The sequence below is a fragment of the Lonchura striata genome, chromosome 22 (assembly GCF_046129695.1).
Source record: "Lonchura striata isolate bLonStr1 chromosome 22, bLonStr1.mat, whole genome shotgun sequence".
Lineage (NCBI taxonomy): Eukaryota > Metazoa > Chordata > Aves > Passeriformes > Estrildidae > Lonchura > Lonchura striata.
The window spans coordinates 8,049,886-8,069,259 of NC_134624.1; the positions used below are offsets into that span (position 1 = coordinate 8,049,886).

The window sequence follows — 19,374 nt, forward strand, 5'->3', positions numbered from 1 at the left end:
GTCCTGAACCAGCCCCACAAGTGGCTCTGAACGTGCCCAGCTCAATTATCCCAATCCACAGCACAGGAACAAAGCAGGCAACAAAAAGGAAATCCCATTTCGAGTTGTTTTTTGCCAGGGTGGACTTGAGTGAGAGACTCCAGCCAGAATTTAATCTGGTTCTGGGAAGTTTGCTAAAGCATCAAGAGATTTTTTTACCACGATGAATTAAAGATCTTTCTGCTTAAATTTTGGCCACAGACTCCAGACCTCCCTGGATTTGGGCACAACCCTGTCCCTGACCTCCCCTGAATTAGAACAAGGGGAGCTTCATTTCTGCCCAGTTTATTCCAATCTGTCCTTGATGATGTGACTATTTTACCTTATCTGGAAGATTTTTCTTTTTTCCCCCCCTCTCTTCCCAAGCTCCAGAGGTAAAATTTACTGCCCCAGCAATGCAGAACAGTTCCTGCTCCCCATGATGAAAACAGGCTACAGAAAAATTAATCTACTGGCTACTTAATTTGTAAAGCTGCTTAAAAAGGTCAGGTCCCCAGCTCATAAAAACCAGCACTGAGAACAGATCCCAGCGATTACGGGAAACAAGGCTCTGGATATTGATATAAATTAATGCTTGGGGAGGATAACAAGCTAGCAGGACCCTCTAATTTAACACCCACATCCCATTCCTGGCAGCTCCTAACACTCATTTATTACAGTAACACAGCAGGGGTGCCCCCAAAGCTGGCACCTGAGGCTGGAGGGGCTTGGAAATCCTCCCAAAATCTCCTGGATGCTTTGACTGAACAGTATCCAGATCATATTTTCTGTTAAGGCAAGTCCTCCTTTCTGAGCCAGGCTAACAGGGGTTAAACACACAGGAGCAGAGAAATTTTTTTAATGTTTTTTATCCTTTGTTTTTTCTCTGCCAAAAACAAGGAAGAACATTATTTTGTGGTTTTGTGAGGGGGGCTGTATTTTTTCAAAGTAGGCTTTGGTAAATTATTTCATGGGAAGCTGCATGTTGGGGATTAATCACAAGCACAACACTTGGGTAATTCTGCACTGATTTACACTCTGTTAAGCAGGAAAACTCCTCTAGAAAAATCTCCCTGTGAGACAATGGGAAAATCCAGGTTGGCTCTCTGGGAGCTTCCCTCCATTCCTGCATGGAGCTGGGTCCTGTCAAAGCCAGATATTTCCCCAGGACATCATTTCCCCTGGAACAACCTGCCCCAGTGCAAGGGGGATGAGCATCCAGGTCCCTTCCAACCCAAAGCAGCCTGGGATTCCATGGAACAGGATTTAATGAGGTATTTACCAGCCAGACAGAAGCAGCTCCACCAGACAGTGCACAAGCAAAGCTGACTGTTAATTGGAATATCTCAAATAAACTCTGGTAGCGGGGTAATTGCATTTGCAGAGCGTTAGGGAAGGTTGGGTTGCTTTTGCTGTGCCAGGCTAATTAATTTGGTACAATTTGAGGATGCAGATAAGGCCCCAGGGACATGTTGGGCTGGACCATTAATGCTGTGTTTCAGCCAGAGGGGTGAAGAGGGGAACTGGCAGCAGCATCTGATTCCTTCTCAGCAGCTCCACTCCATCTCCTTCCAAAGCCACCCACTCTGCTGGACTGGGCTGAGAATTGTCTGGACAGGAAAGGACAATATTTGGAGCTTAATGGGAGATAATCAATAAGTCTAAACAGGCAGCAGCCCTAAAAAAGCTCACTGACCCACAAACTAAAGTGACTTTACTGACCCAGTTAAGACACTATCAACACCCAGTCAAAGGCAGACTCTTCATTTCCCCTTTTTCTTTTTTGTTTTTTGGCAGCATCCCTGCTTTAGTTTCCTAAGTACCACCCAACTGAAGTTAATTTTTAGTACAACTGCATGTATGACTTCCTTCTGCTTTAAATTATCCCTTCTCTTAGCAACTGCCTCCACCAACACACACACACAGAGCGTGGAACTTGGGAGGGATTTTGTTAAGCACAAAATTAAGGTGTGAGAAGAAACACAAGGTTTTTGTCAGACTTATGTACACTCAGCACTGAGCAGGAGTTATTAAAAAACATGGCTTAAGAGCCAGCACGATGCATTTAAAAAGCCATCCAGCAAACATTAAGGCAGGTCTGGCTCCTGTGGAAATGGCTGTGGCACACATTAGGCTGAGCTGTTAGGAATAAATTGTTCCTCTGCATAATGCAATGGAGACCATGCAAAGAGGGGAAAATGAAGGCTCCACAGTATTTCACAGGGCTGTAAACAGCCAGGGAAATAAAACATCTCTCCTAAGGTGTAGCTTCCAATGCAAAAAGCTCTTACTCAAAGCAGTGCTGCCTCCAGCTCGGGGGGGAAATGCTCTCCAGCTGCTGAGTGCCTCAGGGAGGGCAGCAAAAATAACATGTCATGTAAAGTCATGGTGACCTGTCACTTCTGCTCACACTCACGGAGCAGAGGGAGGCTTTTCCTGGAGCACACGGCACCAGGAACAGATTCCCTGCTCGGGGCTCGGGCAGGGAGCAACATCTGTCTGCTGGAGCTCTGGCAAGGGGCTCCCAGAGAGGAGAGGCTGAGGAGCCAAGCCCTGGGAGCATCCCTGGCTGTGGGACCATCCCTGGGTGCTGCTTTCCTGGGAATTTGGGCTCCCTGGGAGTGGTGCTGCTGGCAGGAGGTGGGGAAAGAGGATTTGCATCCTGGTGATGGTGTGACCGTGGAGGATTCAGAGCCCTTCCACATCTTTTTTTGGAACAGCAGAGGGAGAGCACCTCAGGGCAGCCCTTGCCAGGGGCTCTTCCCAGATCCCAAATCACAGAGTGGCAGAGGCAGAGCCCAGGGACAGCTGAGCCCTATGTGAGCCCAGCATGTGCCCACACTTCTGGGGTGGTGTGGGAATGCAGAGCTTCCCTCTGGCTGCCCTGGGACCCTGGCAGGGGTCAGGAACCCCCCTGGACAGAGCCCCCAGAGACACTGGCTGTGATCTCTGGCCATGGAAAAGAGTTTTCAATCTTACAGCATGAATTACCACCTCTGAGTGTTTGATAGAAGTCATAATTAAGTGTGGCACGGGTGCAAAAGTAAAATTTTAGGATTCTAGATGAGGGGTTCAAAGGGCACAAGATGGAGGAAATTGGGTGTGCCTTGTCCTTTTTCTCCTTCTTCCTGCCCTCCATGTCTCACTGTGGTGTTGGCATTTTTCTGTTGGTTCAGGCTGGGGACACACTGTCCAACGTAGGTGACAGATATTGGCACGTTATTGTAAATGCAGCCCAGGGAGTTTCTGGTATTTAATGTTTGTCACATCCCACTGAGGGCAGAGCCCCACACGCTGCCCTGCAGGACAGAGCTGGGCAGGGCAGCAGAACATGTGAGAGATAAACAGAATAAACAACCTGGAAACCAGCACAGACCAATTATGGCTTCTGCTTTGGCAGCGGGGCTGACAGACAGAGACTTTTACAATCTGGGAATCATCAATACCTCAGATTCTGATAGACAACAAATCCCTCTGGCCAATGGTTCTCCCGAGGTGCTCTGCATTCCCAGGTTATCTGGAAAACCTCTGCCAGGATCAGAACCTCTGCTTGCAAAGGGCCTGGTACCAAGTGGAGCTTGGACCTGGCAATCCATGAGTAACACCAAAATAACCCAAAAAGTAATGCAAATAACCCAAAGGAATGCAAACAGTAACAGCTAAGTGGCCTTTTTGGGCACTCACATCCACTGCTAAGGGAGATTCCTAAAGAAGCAGGGTGTGGAAGCAGCCCAGAGCACCATCCCCACAGCTGGCTTTTCACACCCACAGAACTGTAAAAATCCAACCAAACAGAACCAAAAATCCAACTTTTTTTGGTTTTGTTTTTTTTTTCCCCCAGAAAAGCCCTGCAGAAGTTTTTCAGGAATACCATGGCCAAAACACCCACGTGGAGCCCTGGGCTGGGCATGACCCCATCAGCCCCCGGGATTTTTGGTTATCCTGGGATTCCAGGCAGCACAACAGCGGCGTGCCAGAGCTGAGGAGAGCAGGGTGGGAGGCTGAAGATCCATTCCAGTTCCTCAGACACTGGAAATGTCAAACCCCAAAGTCCTGAGCCAGCCCTGGCTGGGATGAGCAGGCAGCACCAGAAGAATTTTTTGTCCAATTTTTGAGTAAAAACCCTCAGTGGGTGGAGGGAGGAGAAGCTCCACATTGATCCTCCAGCACCCCCAGCCTGGCTGCTGACGCGCCAGAGACAAACCCAAGCAGTTATTAAGGCACCTGGAGCACAGACAAGTGAAATATCTCTTTTTGTGACAGCTCCTCCTGCCTCAGCAGCACCAGAGGCAGGTAATGACAGCCCTGCTCAGCTGAATAAAGGGTTTTTATAGAGCCAGAACCCTCCTGACACCGTGGCTGTGTCACACAGCATCCTCACACCCTGACACTGCTGTTAGAAGGGCTGTCTCTCAAAAAAAAAAAACCAAAAAAAAAAAAATAAACCCAAAAAAACCAAACAAAAAAAACCAACAAAAAAAAAACCACCAAAAAACACCCAACAAAACAAATTAAAATAAAATAAAATAACTCTAAATCAGCAGGAAAAAAAAATACCAAAACAAGATTTGAGCAGTTCTACATCTGCTCAGAGAAACACAGATTTTCCTGTGAAGAAACTCTGGAAAACCTGGTAGCTACAGGGGGTTGTTCCTTCCCTCTGCCCCAGCTCAGGGGGTTCAACATCCCTGCACACATCTTTGGCAATTCCCTCTGGATTTATTGAAGTTTTACTCTCACTCCTTTCATTCACATCCAGTTAAATCAGGTTTAAGATGGTTTTTGCCCCCACATAAAACAGGTCATTCTGTTCACTCAGTTCTTGCTGGTGGAGCTCAAAGCTGAACAAGGATTGGCTTCAGTTTAATTTTTTTTTATTCTTCTACAAGGAGGGGAGTCCAGAATCTCACCAATCATCATTCTGGGTTTATAAATTTTAAAACCTGAGCATTTTAAATTTGCTTTCAAGTCTGCAAGGCTTCAGAGAACACTTGAGTCACGTCCTTCTGCATTTCCCCAAAGCAACAAAAGCAACATTTGTCTGCCTTCCCTCAAGGAAAAATTAAACTGTCACATCACAGGAAGCCAGGAAAAACACCAGGGGAGGAAGAGTCATAGAAATATTTAACCTCAATGCTGGGGACAGAGCTGTGGGTCAGACTCCTGCCCAGGGTGAGCAGGATCCTGATCCCAGAGGGTGATGAAGGATGGACAGGGACCAGCACAGGGAACACGTTTTGGGAGTGCCAACACAAACCTGCAGCTCCTGGCGACCACAGCAAGAGGCAAAGTGCAAGAAAAAGAGATTTTGATGAGCACAATATGCAGGGATGCCATCCACTGGGTCAGGTCCCAGCAGAGATATTCCCAGGGATATTAAATATTCCCCACACGCAGCCAGCCCAGCCCAGGCAAGAGGACTCATCTGGCAGATTGAGCCTTCAAAAGGAGCCTAAAGCCAGCAAAAAGTACTCTTGCCTTTGGGTGAAATGACAAAACAAAGGACACTGGAGCCTCAAATCACATCAAAATCCCACATCCCAGCCCCATCCTTTCCCACTGCACGGGAACAGATTTTGCCCACGCTGCCAAAATCACCAGGAACTATGAAAACGCAATGAGGCTTCATCTTCCATCAATAAATTCATTTATTTTTCTATAGAGGCTCTCCCCCACCCTGGCAGCTGTATGCTAATTCCCCCTCAGCACTGCATTATTATCACTTGGAACAGATGTTGCAGCCACTCCAAAATCTGGAGGTTACAAAAACCATTAACCTCAGCTGGGCTGAGGAGGAGGAGGAGCAGCTCAGCCCTGTCCTGCCACTGCCCCCAGCCAGGCTTTGCTCCCCCTGCTCCAGCTCAGCATCCACAGCAACCCTGGGATGCCAAACTACTCAACAAAAACGCCCCCAAATCTTATAAAACAAATTTAAAGAGATCAAAGCAGACGCTGTGATTTACAGGATTGCACAAAAAAAACTCAGGGAAATTAGCTACAAGGTCCCAGTGGGTTTTCAGCTGGGCACAAATGTGGATGCAATCAGCTGTTTGGGGTTTTTTTTGGAGGTATCTTCGATGGGGGGTGTGTGCAAACAAAGTCATTTCAAGCCCAGATAAATCCAAGTGTGAAAGGTTTAGCATTCCCCACAGAGTTGCTTTCTCCAGAGCAGCCCAGTGTGGCTCCTGAGTAATTAATGCCAGAATCTATTTATGACCTTTGAATAAATTGTTCTTTTCTGAAGGGAAAGCTGTTAAACACGTTAGCAAATATAATTAAGAGGGAAGGGGGGGGGGGGGATGACAAAAATCTAGAATTAAATCTCTCCTAATTAGAAATGCTTCTTGCAACAACCTGGCTAAAACCCCACTCTGAGGCAGATACTGTAGCTTCATTAAAACCTCCTCATTACCCTTCCCAAGATAACCCAGCTGTCAACACAAGGAAAATTCACTTCTAACCTTTGTCACCTCTAAGAAAAAAACTAAAAATATTTAGGTGTTCCGCATGTGGGGACAGCTTGGTGACGTGCACCTGAACACGCTGAGGGTGGAAAATGCAACAAGGGAGCAGCAAAATGTTTTTCTGGCCTCTGAGCCTCCCACCAAAGGAACAGGTTTGGCTGCTCAGGGCACCTGACCACCTTTTCTGCATCCCAGGCAAAGTTCTCACCTCTGACTGCATCAGCTCCAAGTGGCCAAAGCTGCAGGGAGTGGCACTTAAAGGTGGGAATTCCCTTGAAGTGTCCTCCCTCCATCCCAACCCCTGGAGAGCCCAAAAGTGATGGATGGGGAAGGGTTAAAGTGAGGTAACAAATCCCCAAAAGTGATGCCAGCCAGGAGCCTGCCCTGGGACAAACCCCCTCAGGGAAGATTCATGGCAAGATCCCAGATGAAACTTTTCATCCTTTCAGAAAACCCTTCAAAAACTCCAGAATTATTTATGCTCAAGCAACACCCACTCCTAAATCCCCAGAACCAAAAGCACTGGGAGATGCTCAGTGAATCAACCATGGGGGCAGGGACACCTCCCTGGGAATATCCACTCCCAGCAAACCTCCCATTTCATCTCCTGCAACTTCACCCCGAAAAATTCACCTTTTTAGAGGCAGCCCCACACCTCCTGGGATGGTTCCTGCTGGCCTGGCCCCACGCCTCCAATCCTTTGACAACATCAAAGTTTTTAGCTCTATTGTGCAGCTTGAAAACTTAACATTTGAAAATTTTAAGTTTGAAAATTTCAATTTTTTCTACAAGACAGCCCCCCATCTCTTCAGGAGCAGATAATGCTGAAAGCATCCCCCCAGAGCTGGAAGCTGCCACAGCACCACAGTAATGCCCTGGCCCCAAAATCCAGAGCTCTGCCATCACCTGGGCTCTGAGCAGGCAGCAGAATAAAGCCATTTACACCCTGCAGAGGGCCACTAAAGGGAGACAGTTCAGCCACCCAGGGCCACACAGTGCTCAACAGCTGCAAACCTGCAGCAGGAAAATAAAGATTTAGAAGCTGATCTGTAAAGGGGAAAAAAAAAAAAACAATCCATCTCATTAACTATTCTGCTGGGTTTATTAGGAAATTTTCTGGTTTATTTTTCTGTTTAAAGGCACAATTCTCCCACAGCTATGGGAGGAAAAGTCTTGTCTTTTTTTTTTTCTTTTTTTTTTCTTTTTGTTGTTTGTTTGTTTGTTTTGGGTTTTTTTTATTGTTTTGTCTCCTCCCCTCTCCAAGGCTCACCAGTGATTTTCTTGGAAGATCACTGACATGAGAAAGTGCTTCCCATAAACACAAAGGGTTCCATGTGCACAGAGCCTGTCCCAGTGCTGTGCACATTTCCTGTCCTGGGGCCATGCCACTCAGCCTGGGATTTCCAGGGTTTAAACACACTCCAGCTGTTAAAGAAACACAATCTTATTTACATATAAATATATTTCTACCTTTTACACATTTACCCCTAGCCCATATTTGATATATAAAACGCATTTATACCATCAGAGATTTTCATTGCTTCTGCCACAAAGCCCAACCTCTCTGGAGCAAAAAGGAAAAACCTTTATCCTGCATGAACCTGAGTGCTCTGAGAGTATTACAAGTTCTGACAAACCCAAAAAAAAGCAAAACCAGCAAGAACAACTCCCAGCGGGGCAGCAGCTGGGCATGGCCACGCTGCCAGGCCCTGCCATGGGTTTTCCTGCAGGGATCAGGAGCTGGCACAGCTGGCACAGGCAGTGCCCTGCTGCCAGGCTGGCTGTACATTTGTTTTCCAGGCTCTGGGTGTCCCCGAGCTCCGTGGATTTCACAGATAATTCAGTGTTTGTGGTGCTGAACACAAATCACTCCTCCTGCTCCTCCCCTTCCCCAGCCACAAACCTCCTCTGTTCCCTCCTCAGGTACCAGATGTTCCATTTAGCTGCAAACCACCATAAAACACACCAAAAGATATAAATGCTACAAAGGTCCAATTTACTTCCCCCCTCCATCAGTGTAAAGGCAAATGCTGGAAGAGACAGAGCAAATTTCCTCCATGGGAACCTTTTAACCTTCCCCCTCTCCTCATTTACCAAATCCTGGTGGTTTGGGGGCCAAAGCACATCCCCAGGGGGGACAGGCACAGGGTCGTGGTCGCTGCTGGGGCACAGAGCCCCCCAACCTGCCAGCACATCTGTGAGAACCCCGGGCTTGCTCTGGGGTCTCGTGTGCTGGAAAAGTCTCTCCTCCAACCCGTGCTTCCAAAGAAAACTCAGCAGTTTCTTGTTGTCCAGTCTCAAGGCAGTTTATTGCAAGTTATCTAAAAGATTTTCTTCTTTAGATGCTGTGGTTTGCTCAGAGCTCAGGCAGAGGCACACACACACCCTGATATCCTCTCTGTCTGGTGTCTTCTTCTTCTCTCTCCCCACCCAGGGCTGCTGCTATCTTTTATATGATATATTATGTATTACATGTTTATAGTTTTCCCCCAATACCTACTACCTATATTACAAAGTGCTTTTCTACTCTAAACCAATCTGTGAGTGCCAACATCACCAAGAACATGGAGGTAAGGAAGAAGAAGGAGGAAGAACAGGATCAGCCCACTTTCCTCCATCTTAGAACTTCTGACCCCCATGTACAAAGTAAAAACCCCCCTGGACAGGTGCTAAAACCCCCCTGTACAATACTAAAAAAAATTCCCTTCTACTTTATTACTACTTTTACTATACTATCTAACCCTTTGTGACTGCTTGTTCCACCTCCAAACTGGTAACTCATTCCATGGCTCAAACTCAAAATCACAGCTGTTTCCAGCTGCCTGCCAGGGTCTAAAATGCTCCTGACCAAGGCCTGGAACCTCTAAAAATGTCTGAGGGACATTTGGAGTTCCAACACACATCCCAAGGCAGCTGGCAGCACCTCCCCGTGCCAAAGCAGCTCCATCACCCAAAGCACGCTCTGGGAGGGAGCCCTGGGTGAGATGGGAGATGCTCCCCAGGTCCAGCAAGCTGGAAAATCCCAATCCTGAGAAGACCAGGGGCATCCCAGCGAATAAAATCCGGTTTTAAAATGTGATTTACTGGTGGCTCTGCACCACAGAGTACATTGATGCAGAGGTCACTGGACCCACGAGGAGCGAGGCAGGATGTGAGTCAGGCTGGTGGCTGTCCAAGGAGGCAGAGGAGCTCCTGCAGCTGAATCCTGCCTGTCCAGACAGGGCTGGAGGCTCCTGCAGCTGAATCCTGCCTCTCCAGACAGGGTTCCAGAACAGGAATGGATTCCACATCACCTCCCCAGAGCCAAGGCTGCTGGGCAGAGCAGGGACAAGGCGCAGGCACATCCTTTGTCCTGGGGCAGGAAGGGCTGGCACCTCTGACATCAGGTTGGAAAACTGCTTGGGGACTCCAGAAAAGTGTCCCAAAAGTGTCCAAAAAGTGTCCAAAAATGTTATTCTGCAGGACTGGTTAGAGAAGGCTGGGAAATCTGATGGCCAAACACTGCAGTGACCTTCCTGAGGAGAACTGGGTTTTTTTACAGAGCCTCCACAGACCAGCAAGCTGATCCATCTGTTATTTTCACAATTCCTCCTAACTGGAGCTTTTGTGGCTTTAGGTAGAGCACAAAAAACCCCTGACACAGGAGGAGGGGACTCAGGCAGTCCAAACACCCATCAGAGATATAAACCCCAAAAAAAGCCTTTTAGGTGAGGGCATCTGAGCTAAACCTTACAGTAAATTCAGATTAGACTGCAGGGCTGGGCTAGTCCAGGATCTCAGACAAACACTCCCAGAAGAAGAAAATGTAAACATCAAATCCCAGCCACAGGGCCCAGGGATGAGACAGCTGGGGAGCAGCAGGGATTTGTTTTGTACAAAGTTCTGTTCTCTGTCTGCAACCTGCAGCAAAGAGCAGCCAGGAGGGAGAGCCCAGCCCTGCCTGTCCATCCCTGAGCTGCAACCCAAGCAAGCAGGCAGGAAAAATCACTTTTATTAGAAGCAGACCTTTCTCTGGGCCTTTTTTGTTTTTGTCTTTTGTATTTGGGTTTGGGGTTTTTTTGTTTGTTTGTTTTTGGGGTTTTTTGTTTTGTTTTGTTTTGTTTTTTTTAAGGGGAAATCCAACAGCGATTTCATCAGCTCTGAGCTTGGAGGTGTCAAAGGCAGACTGTGATTAAATTACCTTTGTCACAGCAAACCAGCACCTACATCACCAATAAACAGGATTTCACAGAATCACACAGGATTTTGATGGCAAATAAAGAAATTTCCTTCTTCATGCCTCCCCCCTCCTGTAAAAGGAGCACTGAGGGTTGGAACCCAGCAGGACACGTGGCAGGTGAACCTGGGGGTCACCCAAATCCCATCCCTGGATTTCCAGGGTTTAAACACACTCCAGCTGTTAAAGAAATACAATCTTATTTACATGTAAATATATTTCTATCTTTTACACATCTACCCCTAGCCCATATTTGATATATAAAAGGTATTTATCATCCTGGCAGGAGGGCTGGGGGTGACACTGGCAGCAGGGACAGCATCCCCAGGAGCCCCAGGGCCGTGAGGATGCTGCAGGGACAGCTGGGCAGGCAGATGGACTCAGCATTAACAGGACAGGGTCACCCTGAGGGGCAGAGCCACAAGACTGTTTTAAGATCCCTGGAAGGCCAAAGGAGCAAAGTGATGCTGAGAGTGGCGAGAGAAAAGAAAAAATTATTTTAAAATTTTATCTATAAATTTATTAAAATTTATAAAATTTTATATATTATATTTATTTAAATGTTATTTGTTTTTAAAATTATATTTATGTCTAGCTGTCCTGCTGGACAGCTCAAAGAAGGGGGATCCATGCTTTAAAAATCAAAGGAGAGAGTCTTCCGTTCCCAGAAGTGTTGACAAGCTCACTGCAATTCCCCCAAACTCCCTGCAATTCCCTCAAAATTCACTGCAATTCCCAAACTCACTGCAATTTCCCCAAAATTCACTGCGATTCCCCCAAAATTCACTGCGATTCCCCCAAAATTCACTGCGATTCCCCCAAAATTCACTCCAATTCCCCCAAAATTCACTGCAATTCCCCAAAATTCCCTGCAATTCCCCCAAAACTCCACCTCCTCTCCATCACTCCCCTCCAACCCAACACAGGCACCTCACAGCCCTGCACCCCCCCATTGCCACTGCACCCCAAATCAACGGGATCCTGATCCTCCCAGCCCAACTCTGTCCCAAAAAACCCCAACCTTTTGCTGGGATTTTTGGGATGAGAACCTTCGAGCCATTTCTCAACCCAGCTGGAGAAGGGGAAGAGCTCCAGCACTGGGAAAAGGCTTTGTCTCTTTAAGAAATGACCAAAAAAATGGATCAAAAATTTGCCCTGCCAAAAATCAGGTCCAGATGAGCTGATGGAAAAGGGTCCGGGGCTCCCACACCCACAAAAGTTGGGGATGCTCAGCCCTGCCACCCCAAATTCCCTCATTTCCCTAATTCCTCACCCTGACCCAGCAGCTGGGCAGTGCCAGGGCCAAAAATCCACCTAAAAATCCTCCTAAAATCCTCCTAAAAATCCTCCTAAAATCCTCCTAAAAATCCTCCTAAAAATCCTCCTAAAAATCCTCCTGCTCCTCTCTGGAGGGACCCAGCCCCCAGGCACCCCCTGCTCCTGGCACAGCACCCCAGGTCACCACCAGGCAGGATGGACCAGCCAAAAAAAAAAAGACCAAATTACCTTTTTTTTATACCTTTGTGTTTTTAAAGCCATCTATTCATTCAAGAGCCTGTTGCTGGTAGGTGATTAATGCAGGTTTTTAGCTCTCATCAATCATTCAAGAGCGTGGAAAAAGGAAAAAAAATCAAGTTTTCGCTGCTTTTCAGGCTGCTTGGCACAGCTCACAGCATCCACCCAACACTCTCCACCTCCTCCTTGCCCCACCAGAATATTTAGGAGCCTTCAGCCACAGGTTCAGGGTCACCAAAGGAGCCTGGCTGGATACACAGAGAACCTTTTTTCCCTCTCTGAGGCTCAGTACATCCCCACGGGAAGTCAGTGAGACACATAAACAGGGATATGCAATGAGGCTATTTTTCACAGCCCTATTTTTTTTTTTTTTAATTTTCTTTTGGTTTTTTTTTTGTTCTTTTTTGTGTGTTTTTTGTTTGGTTGGGTTTTTTTTGGTTGTTTTTTTTTTGGGTTTTTGGGGGCTTTTTTGTTGGCTTTTTTTTGGGGGAACAGAACTCACTTTCAAAAAAGAAACAAGAGTAAATAAAAAGCCAGAGGAGCTGAGCAGGGTAAAAAAAAAAAAAAAAAAATCAAAGAGTGGCTACACAAACCTTGCTCAAAGAACCCACCCAGCCAGCCCTGATAATACTGAATTCTATTGAACTCCTATCATGACATATGGAAGCAATTACAAGCGTTGTAGCTATAAAACCTTCAAGAGACACTTGAAAAAAACCCCAAACCTTGTGAATAATTACCTGCCCCAAATCCTCCACCTCCCCTGTAGCTGGGGGAGGCTCCAAGCCACCTGCTCCCACGCTGCCACAGCAAACCAGCACCTCCAGCACCAATAAACAGGATTTTGGTGGCAAATGAAGGAGAAAACAACAGGTCCAGAGGCATGTGCAGCTCAGGCAGGCGTGGGGGCTGCAGCCACCCATCGTGGCAGTCCTTTACCTGCCAGGAGGAGCAAAGCAGAGCAGTGGGCAGCCCAGCCATCACTCCAACGTGGTTTGCAGCCTCTCAGCAGCCTCCAGGGAGGGCTGGATTCCCTCTGGAGAGACGTCAATATGCTTCAAAATAAGAAATCTTTAATGAGCTGGCCATTACTGCTAACTTCAGCTGCACCCACCAACACATTCTCTCCGTGGCTGCTTCATTTCCAGGTTTTCCAGGAGGTTCTGGAGCAGGAAAATGAAGATATTGAGGAGCGTCCAGAGCAGCATTTGGGGAGGGGTGATGCAGTGTGGTATCTGTGGGACTCCTGGTGTTAAATCACATCACCACAGCTTTGTGCAGGCACCACTTCCCACCTCTCTGAACCCCCAGAGATTGCAGCAGCCAGCCAGGACAGGGCAGTGGGGCAGGAGCTGGGGGATTATTGCTTCTTTCTCCCTTTGTTGTTCTCCCTTTAATTAATTAACCCATTTTCCTTCAGTTGCAGAGACTGGGAGCAGAAATGCCCTTCACAGCATCCCCACGAGGGAGGAGGCTGAACCAGAGGAGGGACAGTGATCTGGAACTCTGCAGGGAATTCCCAGATCCCTCAGTTTTCCTGGGTAATTCCTGATCAAATCCCACATTTGCAAAGGTGTCTGGCACAGCTGATGCAGCCCCCAGCAGGTCTGTGCTCCTGAGAGGGAGCAGCCTGCAGCAGCCTTCCCTTCCAACCTCCAAACACATCCAAGGCCCTGTCAGGAAGGATTAATTTTATCTAAGGCAAATGCCAAATAAAAGAAAAAAAAAAATAAAAAAGAAAAAGGAAAATCTCACAAAACCCACAGCGCCAAATATCAACCTCACCCAAACACGCAGGTGTTTTATTGCACGTCTTCTTTTATGCTGAAACATGAGTGGAGAGTCATTTAATTTGTATTTGATTTAACAAAATTAAGATTCAAACCTAATTATTGACGAAAATGCAAAGCTTAAAGATCTGTGTCTCACTCACAAGAGCACAGAGTGACAGAGGACTGGAGTTAGGAAGGGGAATGGGGAGAGGAGTGGGATTTTGGGGATGGCTGTGGGGCAGGGGGGGACTCCTACCTCTGCTCCCACCTGCAAATTCAAATTTCCTCTGCATCACACTCTCCCAGCTGGCTGGAAAATCCCCCTGAATGACACCCCCAGAAATCCAATCACAGTAGCAGCCATAATGATCAATAAGCACTGAGGACAATCCCCCTCATGCCACTTCCCAGCTCCCCAAAAACAGCTCAGGAGCAGAAATTAAGTTTTATTCATCAAAACCAGCCTCACGTCCAGCGACTCTCAGAGGAGAGCTGGGACTCAAGATTGTTTTTCCTGTTTATTTTGTTGGCCACTCTGGAAGTTCTTTGGGTCATCCCATTCCTCCCAGGCACCACCAAAACTGCAGATTTGGGAACTGAGCATAAAAATGAAGCAAACACTTCAGGCTGCAACCTAACGGCGAATGATTTTCCTTATTTATTTAATTAAGCATCATGTATTAAACCACTGCTGCCTGACCAGCCTGGCCTCTCTGCTGCACAAGCACAGGGAGGTTTTAGGAGGTTGGGGAGATTTTAGGAGCACAGGGACCCCAGCCTATCTCTCCACAGCAGGAGCATCAGTCCCTGCAGCCTCCCTGTGCCACCAACACCCCAACAGCTGCAAGGAAAAACAAATCAGCACGGAAAAGGATTTTAAAAATAATACACAAGTGCCTGGATCTTAAAGCATTTCTTCTGCAGAGATGTGATTTCACCTCTGGCCTTTGAAACACTGCTCACCTCGGGCAAAACTCTTGTTTCTCACTGCACACCTGCACACCTCACTTAATTCAGCGAGAGACAGAGTATTACTGAGTGTTTCAAGTCTAGCACAAGTGTCTTGTCCCCTGGCATTTCACCTGATTAACAACAAAATGAGCTCTCCAGTGAGGCAGACAGCTGGTTAGCCAGTCCAGCCAGCCAGGCAAAATGTGCATTTATCATCAAAAAAGCCTCTCAAGTTCCTCGGCGCATCCCCGGCCCGTGTCTGAGCACATCACAGCTGGGTGGCAAAGATGAATTCCTACATTATTCCTCTGGAATTTGGCCCAGAGACACTGAACTGCTCCCCCAGAGCCACAGCAGGGCTGGGGCATCCCAGGGGTGTTTGTCCCCTCTGTGGTTGGGCTCAGCCCCTTCCTCCCCATCACCGCAGGGCAGCAGAAGGTGCCTTTAACCACACTGGGAAGAAGCCAAATTCCCAAACCCAGGAATTACCAAAAGAGCACCAAACACATCACGTATAAAGGCTGACTCCAGAGTGGTTTGGGACCCATCCTGGCTGAGGCATCAGCTGAGCCTCACCAGAGCATCCACTGCCACACCAGGTGATGCTCTGCAGCTCCTGTGGGCTCAGCTCGGTGCTGTCCCCTCTTATGACCTGATTTTCAGAGACCAAACCCATCCCAGTCAGTCCCCTCACACACCCCCTTAAAGCAGCCAGGTGGGATAAGCAGAAATCAATTTTATTAAAGACAGCAGGGCTGCAAACTCTCCCCTCCAAGCAGCAAAACTCCTGCCTCAGCAGGGACAGCAGGAGCATCCTCTCCAAACCACTCCGGATCCTCCCTGCAACACAGCTGCCACAGAACCTGAGTTTAGGCTGGAAAAACCCTCTAAAATCGAGTCCAACCCATAACCCAGCACTGCCAAATCTGCCACTAAACCACGTCCCCAAGTGCCACATCTTTAAACCCATCCTGAACTCCCCACAGGGCAGCTACCGCACCAAAATTAGCTTTGTAGGATTACAGTATTCCCTTAAAAAAAACCAACAAAAACTCCAAAACACAGCGTGCCCTTCTCAGCACGTTCTAGGACAGCTCCAGCCCTCCACATCCACAGCTCCTGCAGGGCAGTTTAAATTTGGAAACATCAGCCTGAGCGGAAAACAGTTTGATCAGTTCATAGTCTGGGAAGCCAAAAGGAAATCTCCCAGCATTGTTCCACCCTGGGAAGAGCATCAGGACGTGTTGTTATTTACTCGGGGCTGGTTTCAGCACAGGGCTGGGGATTCCCATCCCAGGATCAAGGAAATCCTCACAGCAAAGTGTTCCCTTTGCTCCCCAAAGAGGGACTCCAAATTTGGGAGCTCCAGGATGCAGCCACAGCATCCACACGTGGTTGTGTCCTGCTGGGTGAAGGGGACAAACAGCTGGAAAAACAAAAAAAAAAACAAGCATTGCCCTGGAAGGAAACTCCAGTGGAAAAAAGGGGAGAGGGATTCACTCTCACAGCACAGGAACATCACTCTCACAGCACAGGAAAACAGCTCGTGTGGGCACTGAAGGTTATTTATCCTTGAAGGCTTCAGCCAAGTGAAAGAAAGTTTCCCTTCAAATTTCACCGCTAGAACCTGCTGTTCAAAAATAAAAGCCGGCACTCTAAAATGAGCTTGTCAACACAGGGGCTGCCGGCGGGCAGGGCACAAACCCCCATTTCTAATCGAAATCGAAGTTCGTTCTAATCGATTTCACTTCCCGATTCCCATGCAAATACCTACAGCTCAGCTTGCAAAAACACCAGCGGAACACTCAGATACAAAACAACCTGAGCTGATTTTACTTTTTTTTTCTTTCTTTTTTTTTTCTTTTTTTTTTTTTTTTTTTCCCGTTGTTTAATCCTCCTTCCACCAAGCCAACCAGGAACTGGGAACACTTCTAAGGATGGAGCCCTTTTAAAGGACCCAAATGGGAGAACTCGATGAGAGCCGGGCAGGGGTGAAATTGGGGTCCCTGACCTGAGCCCCCCATCATTTCCCACTGCGGGGATGCAGCACCAGGGCTCGGGCACATCACTGGCCTCGCTCCCTGCCCGGCCGGGCTTGGTGTGTTTTCATAAATTTATTCATTCCTTTTGCTTCGAGTCTTCCCAGCCAAAGTTTCGTCCCGGCGCCCGCTCCTCCCGCACATCCCAGACGAAGCAGCGCCTCCATGAAAACCCCCGATATAACCCCATCTCCTCCTCCTCCTAGCCCTGTTATTTGCTTTTGTTTCGCCATCACTGTCAACACGAGGGGGATGTTTTGGTGTTCTCTCCCCTCTCCGGAGCTTTTCCCGGCGAGAACCGGGGGGATGAAGCCTGGGAGGGGCTGCCGGGTATCCAGGGGGTGAAACACCCATCCCCTTATCCCATCCCCGCATCCCGAACTGCGGGCAGCAGCAGCCGCATCCAGGGATCCAGGTGCTCCGAGGGGGGTTCCCCAAGCATCCACCCCTCCGTGCAGCGCTCCCCTCCTACCTGGGACATCTGCGGCCTGAAGTTGATGTCCTTGAGGTCGATGGAGCCGGGGGAGAGGTTGTGCAGCAGCTGGCACAGCAGCACCCCGTCCCGCAGCGCCTGCGCCAGGTCGAAGACCACGGCCGAGGGCCAGACCACCCGGTGGTTCGGGGGCAAAACTTTGCAGTCGATCAGCCAGCGCCCGCACTGCCGCCACTCCTCCATGGCCGCGCTCTGCTGGCTCGCCCCCGGCCTTCCTCCTCCTCCTCCTCCTCCTGCGGGCGCTCAGGGGCCGCGGGCGGCCGCTGTGCTCGGCGGCTCCGCGCTACCGCCCCGCTCCATGGCCGCCCGCCGGCCCCCGGAGCATCGCCGGGCTGCGAGCGGCAGCGGCGGGAGGAAGAGGAGGAGGAGGAGGAGGAGGAGGAAGGAGGGCGGCGCGGAGTTTTCCGGCGGAGGAGGGCTGCCCCTGCCCCCGCTGCGGCCCCACCGCCTGGCCGGGGCTAGGCGCGCTGCATGCTCCGCGAACAAAGCGGCGGACGGACGGACGGACGGGCGGACGGGGTCACCGCAACTCCGGCCGAACTTGCGGCCGGGGGGACGAGCGGAGCTCTCCCCGCCCCGGGCGGCAGCGGCCCCGGCCCGCCCCCGGCCCGCCCCGCGCCCCTTTGTCTGCGGAGCCGCGCTGCCGGCCTTGCCCACGCTTTGACTCACCCCCTGCTTTCTGCCCCCTAATATTTTTATCTTTTTTCCCCCTCTTCTTTTTTATTTTTCCTGTTTTTTTTTTTTTTATGGGGTTTTTTTGGGTTTTTTTGGGGGGGTTGGGGTTTTTTGGGGTTTTTTTTTGAGTTGTTTTTGGTTTTGGTTTGGTTTTTTTTAATTTTGTTTATTTGTTTTTTTGGGGGTTTTTTTGGGGTTTTTTTGTTTGTTTTGGTTTGGGTTTTTGTTTTGGTTTTTTTGGGGTTTTTTTTTGGGTTTTTTTTGGGGTTTTGTTTGTTTGTTTTGGGTTTTTTTTGTTTTTGGGGTGTTTTTTTTTGGTTTTTTGTTTTGTTTTTGGTTTTTTTTTGTGGGGTTTTTTTGGGTTTTTTTTTTTGTTTGGGTGTTTTTTTTTTTTTTTTTTTTTTTTTTTTTTTTTTTTTTGGTTTGGTTTGTTTTTTTTCCCCCTCCCTCTCCCCTCCCTTGTATCCCTCCCTCCCGCCGCTGCCGCTCCCCTCCCTATTCCGGGAAAGCCGCCCGGAGCCCCGGTTCTCCGCAGACCCCACTTTTTGGGGTACCCCTCCCCAGACCCCGCTCCGTCCCACCCCTCGCTCCCACTCCTCATCCCGTTTGGGTTGCAAACACTGCAGGGGAGGTGTTAAACCCAAACAAGCGATCGCGTTCCTTGCCTTTCAAACGGGAGGACGACTCCTATAATTAATTACCGGCGTATTTATTAAAAACCTCGACTCTCGGGCATTAACTCCTTGGCAGCAAACTCTTGAAAAATCGCTCATTTTCACCGGTGGCTTCCTTCCAAATCAGCGCGGCTTAGAACAGCCTCTTTTCAAATCTGTTCTGAGTTTTCTTCCGAGGTTTTCTCCCCAGAGTTTGCCGATTAATTTCCAGCCCGGCTTTCCAGATAGCCAAAAGCGGAAGCCGGGACTGGGACGAAGGGAAGCTATTAACCTGGATGTCAAACAAATGCAACACTAATCTCTTCCAAATGGATCCAGGCGGAGATAAAGGAGAAAGAACAACTCTACAGCCATGATCCTTCGTTTTCAATCTAGGAATGAGGATCTCTCCGACGAAAACAATTGTTTGATATTCCAAGGAAAGTTTTGGGGGTTTTTTTTGAGCTGTGCAGAGCTCGGCCCGGCTGTGCCCTGGGCCAGGGCAGGGTGTGAGCAGCTCCATCCAAGAGGGAGCAGCATCCACACGCTCCAGTCTACCCATCAGAGCTGCGCCCTGC

The 19,374-nt window shown here is 48.7% G+C and overlaps 1 protein-coding gene across 4 annotated transcripts in view; it reads right to left on the reverse strand.

The window, feature by feature from the left end:
- Positions 1–17,812, reverse strand: part of VAV2 (vav guanine nucleotide exchange factor 2) — a 122,078-nt gene extending 104,266 nt beyond the window's left edge. For 3 of the 4 annotated variants that reach the window (XM_077787908.1, XM_077787907.1, XM_021543575.3), the window contains exon 1: positions 17,448–17,812. In XM_077787908.1, coding sequence (XP_077644034.1) covers positions 17,448–17,651 — 204 coding nt within the window. In that variant the 5' untranslated portion in view covers positions 17,652–17,812. The remainder of the gene's footprint in view (positions 1–17,447) is intronic. The other variant, XM_021543574.3, reaches the window with a different exon arrangement.
- Between the last annotated feature and the right edge of the window lie 1,562 nt (positions 17,813–19,374).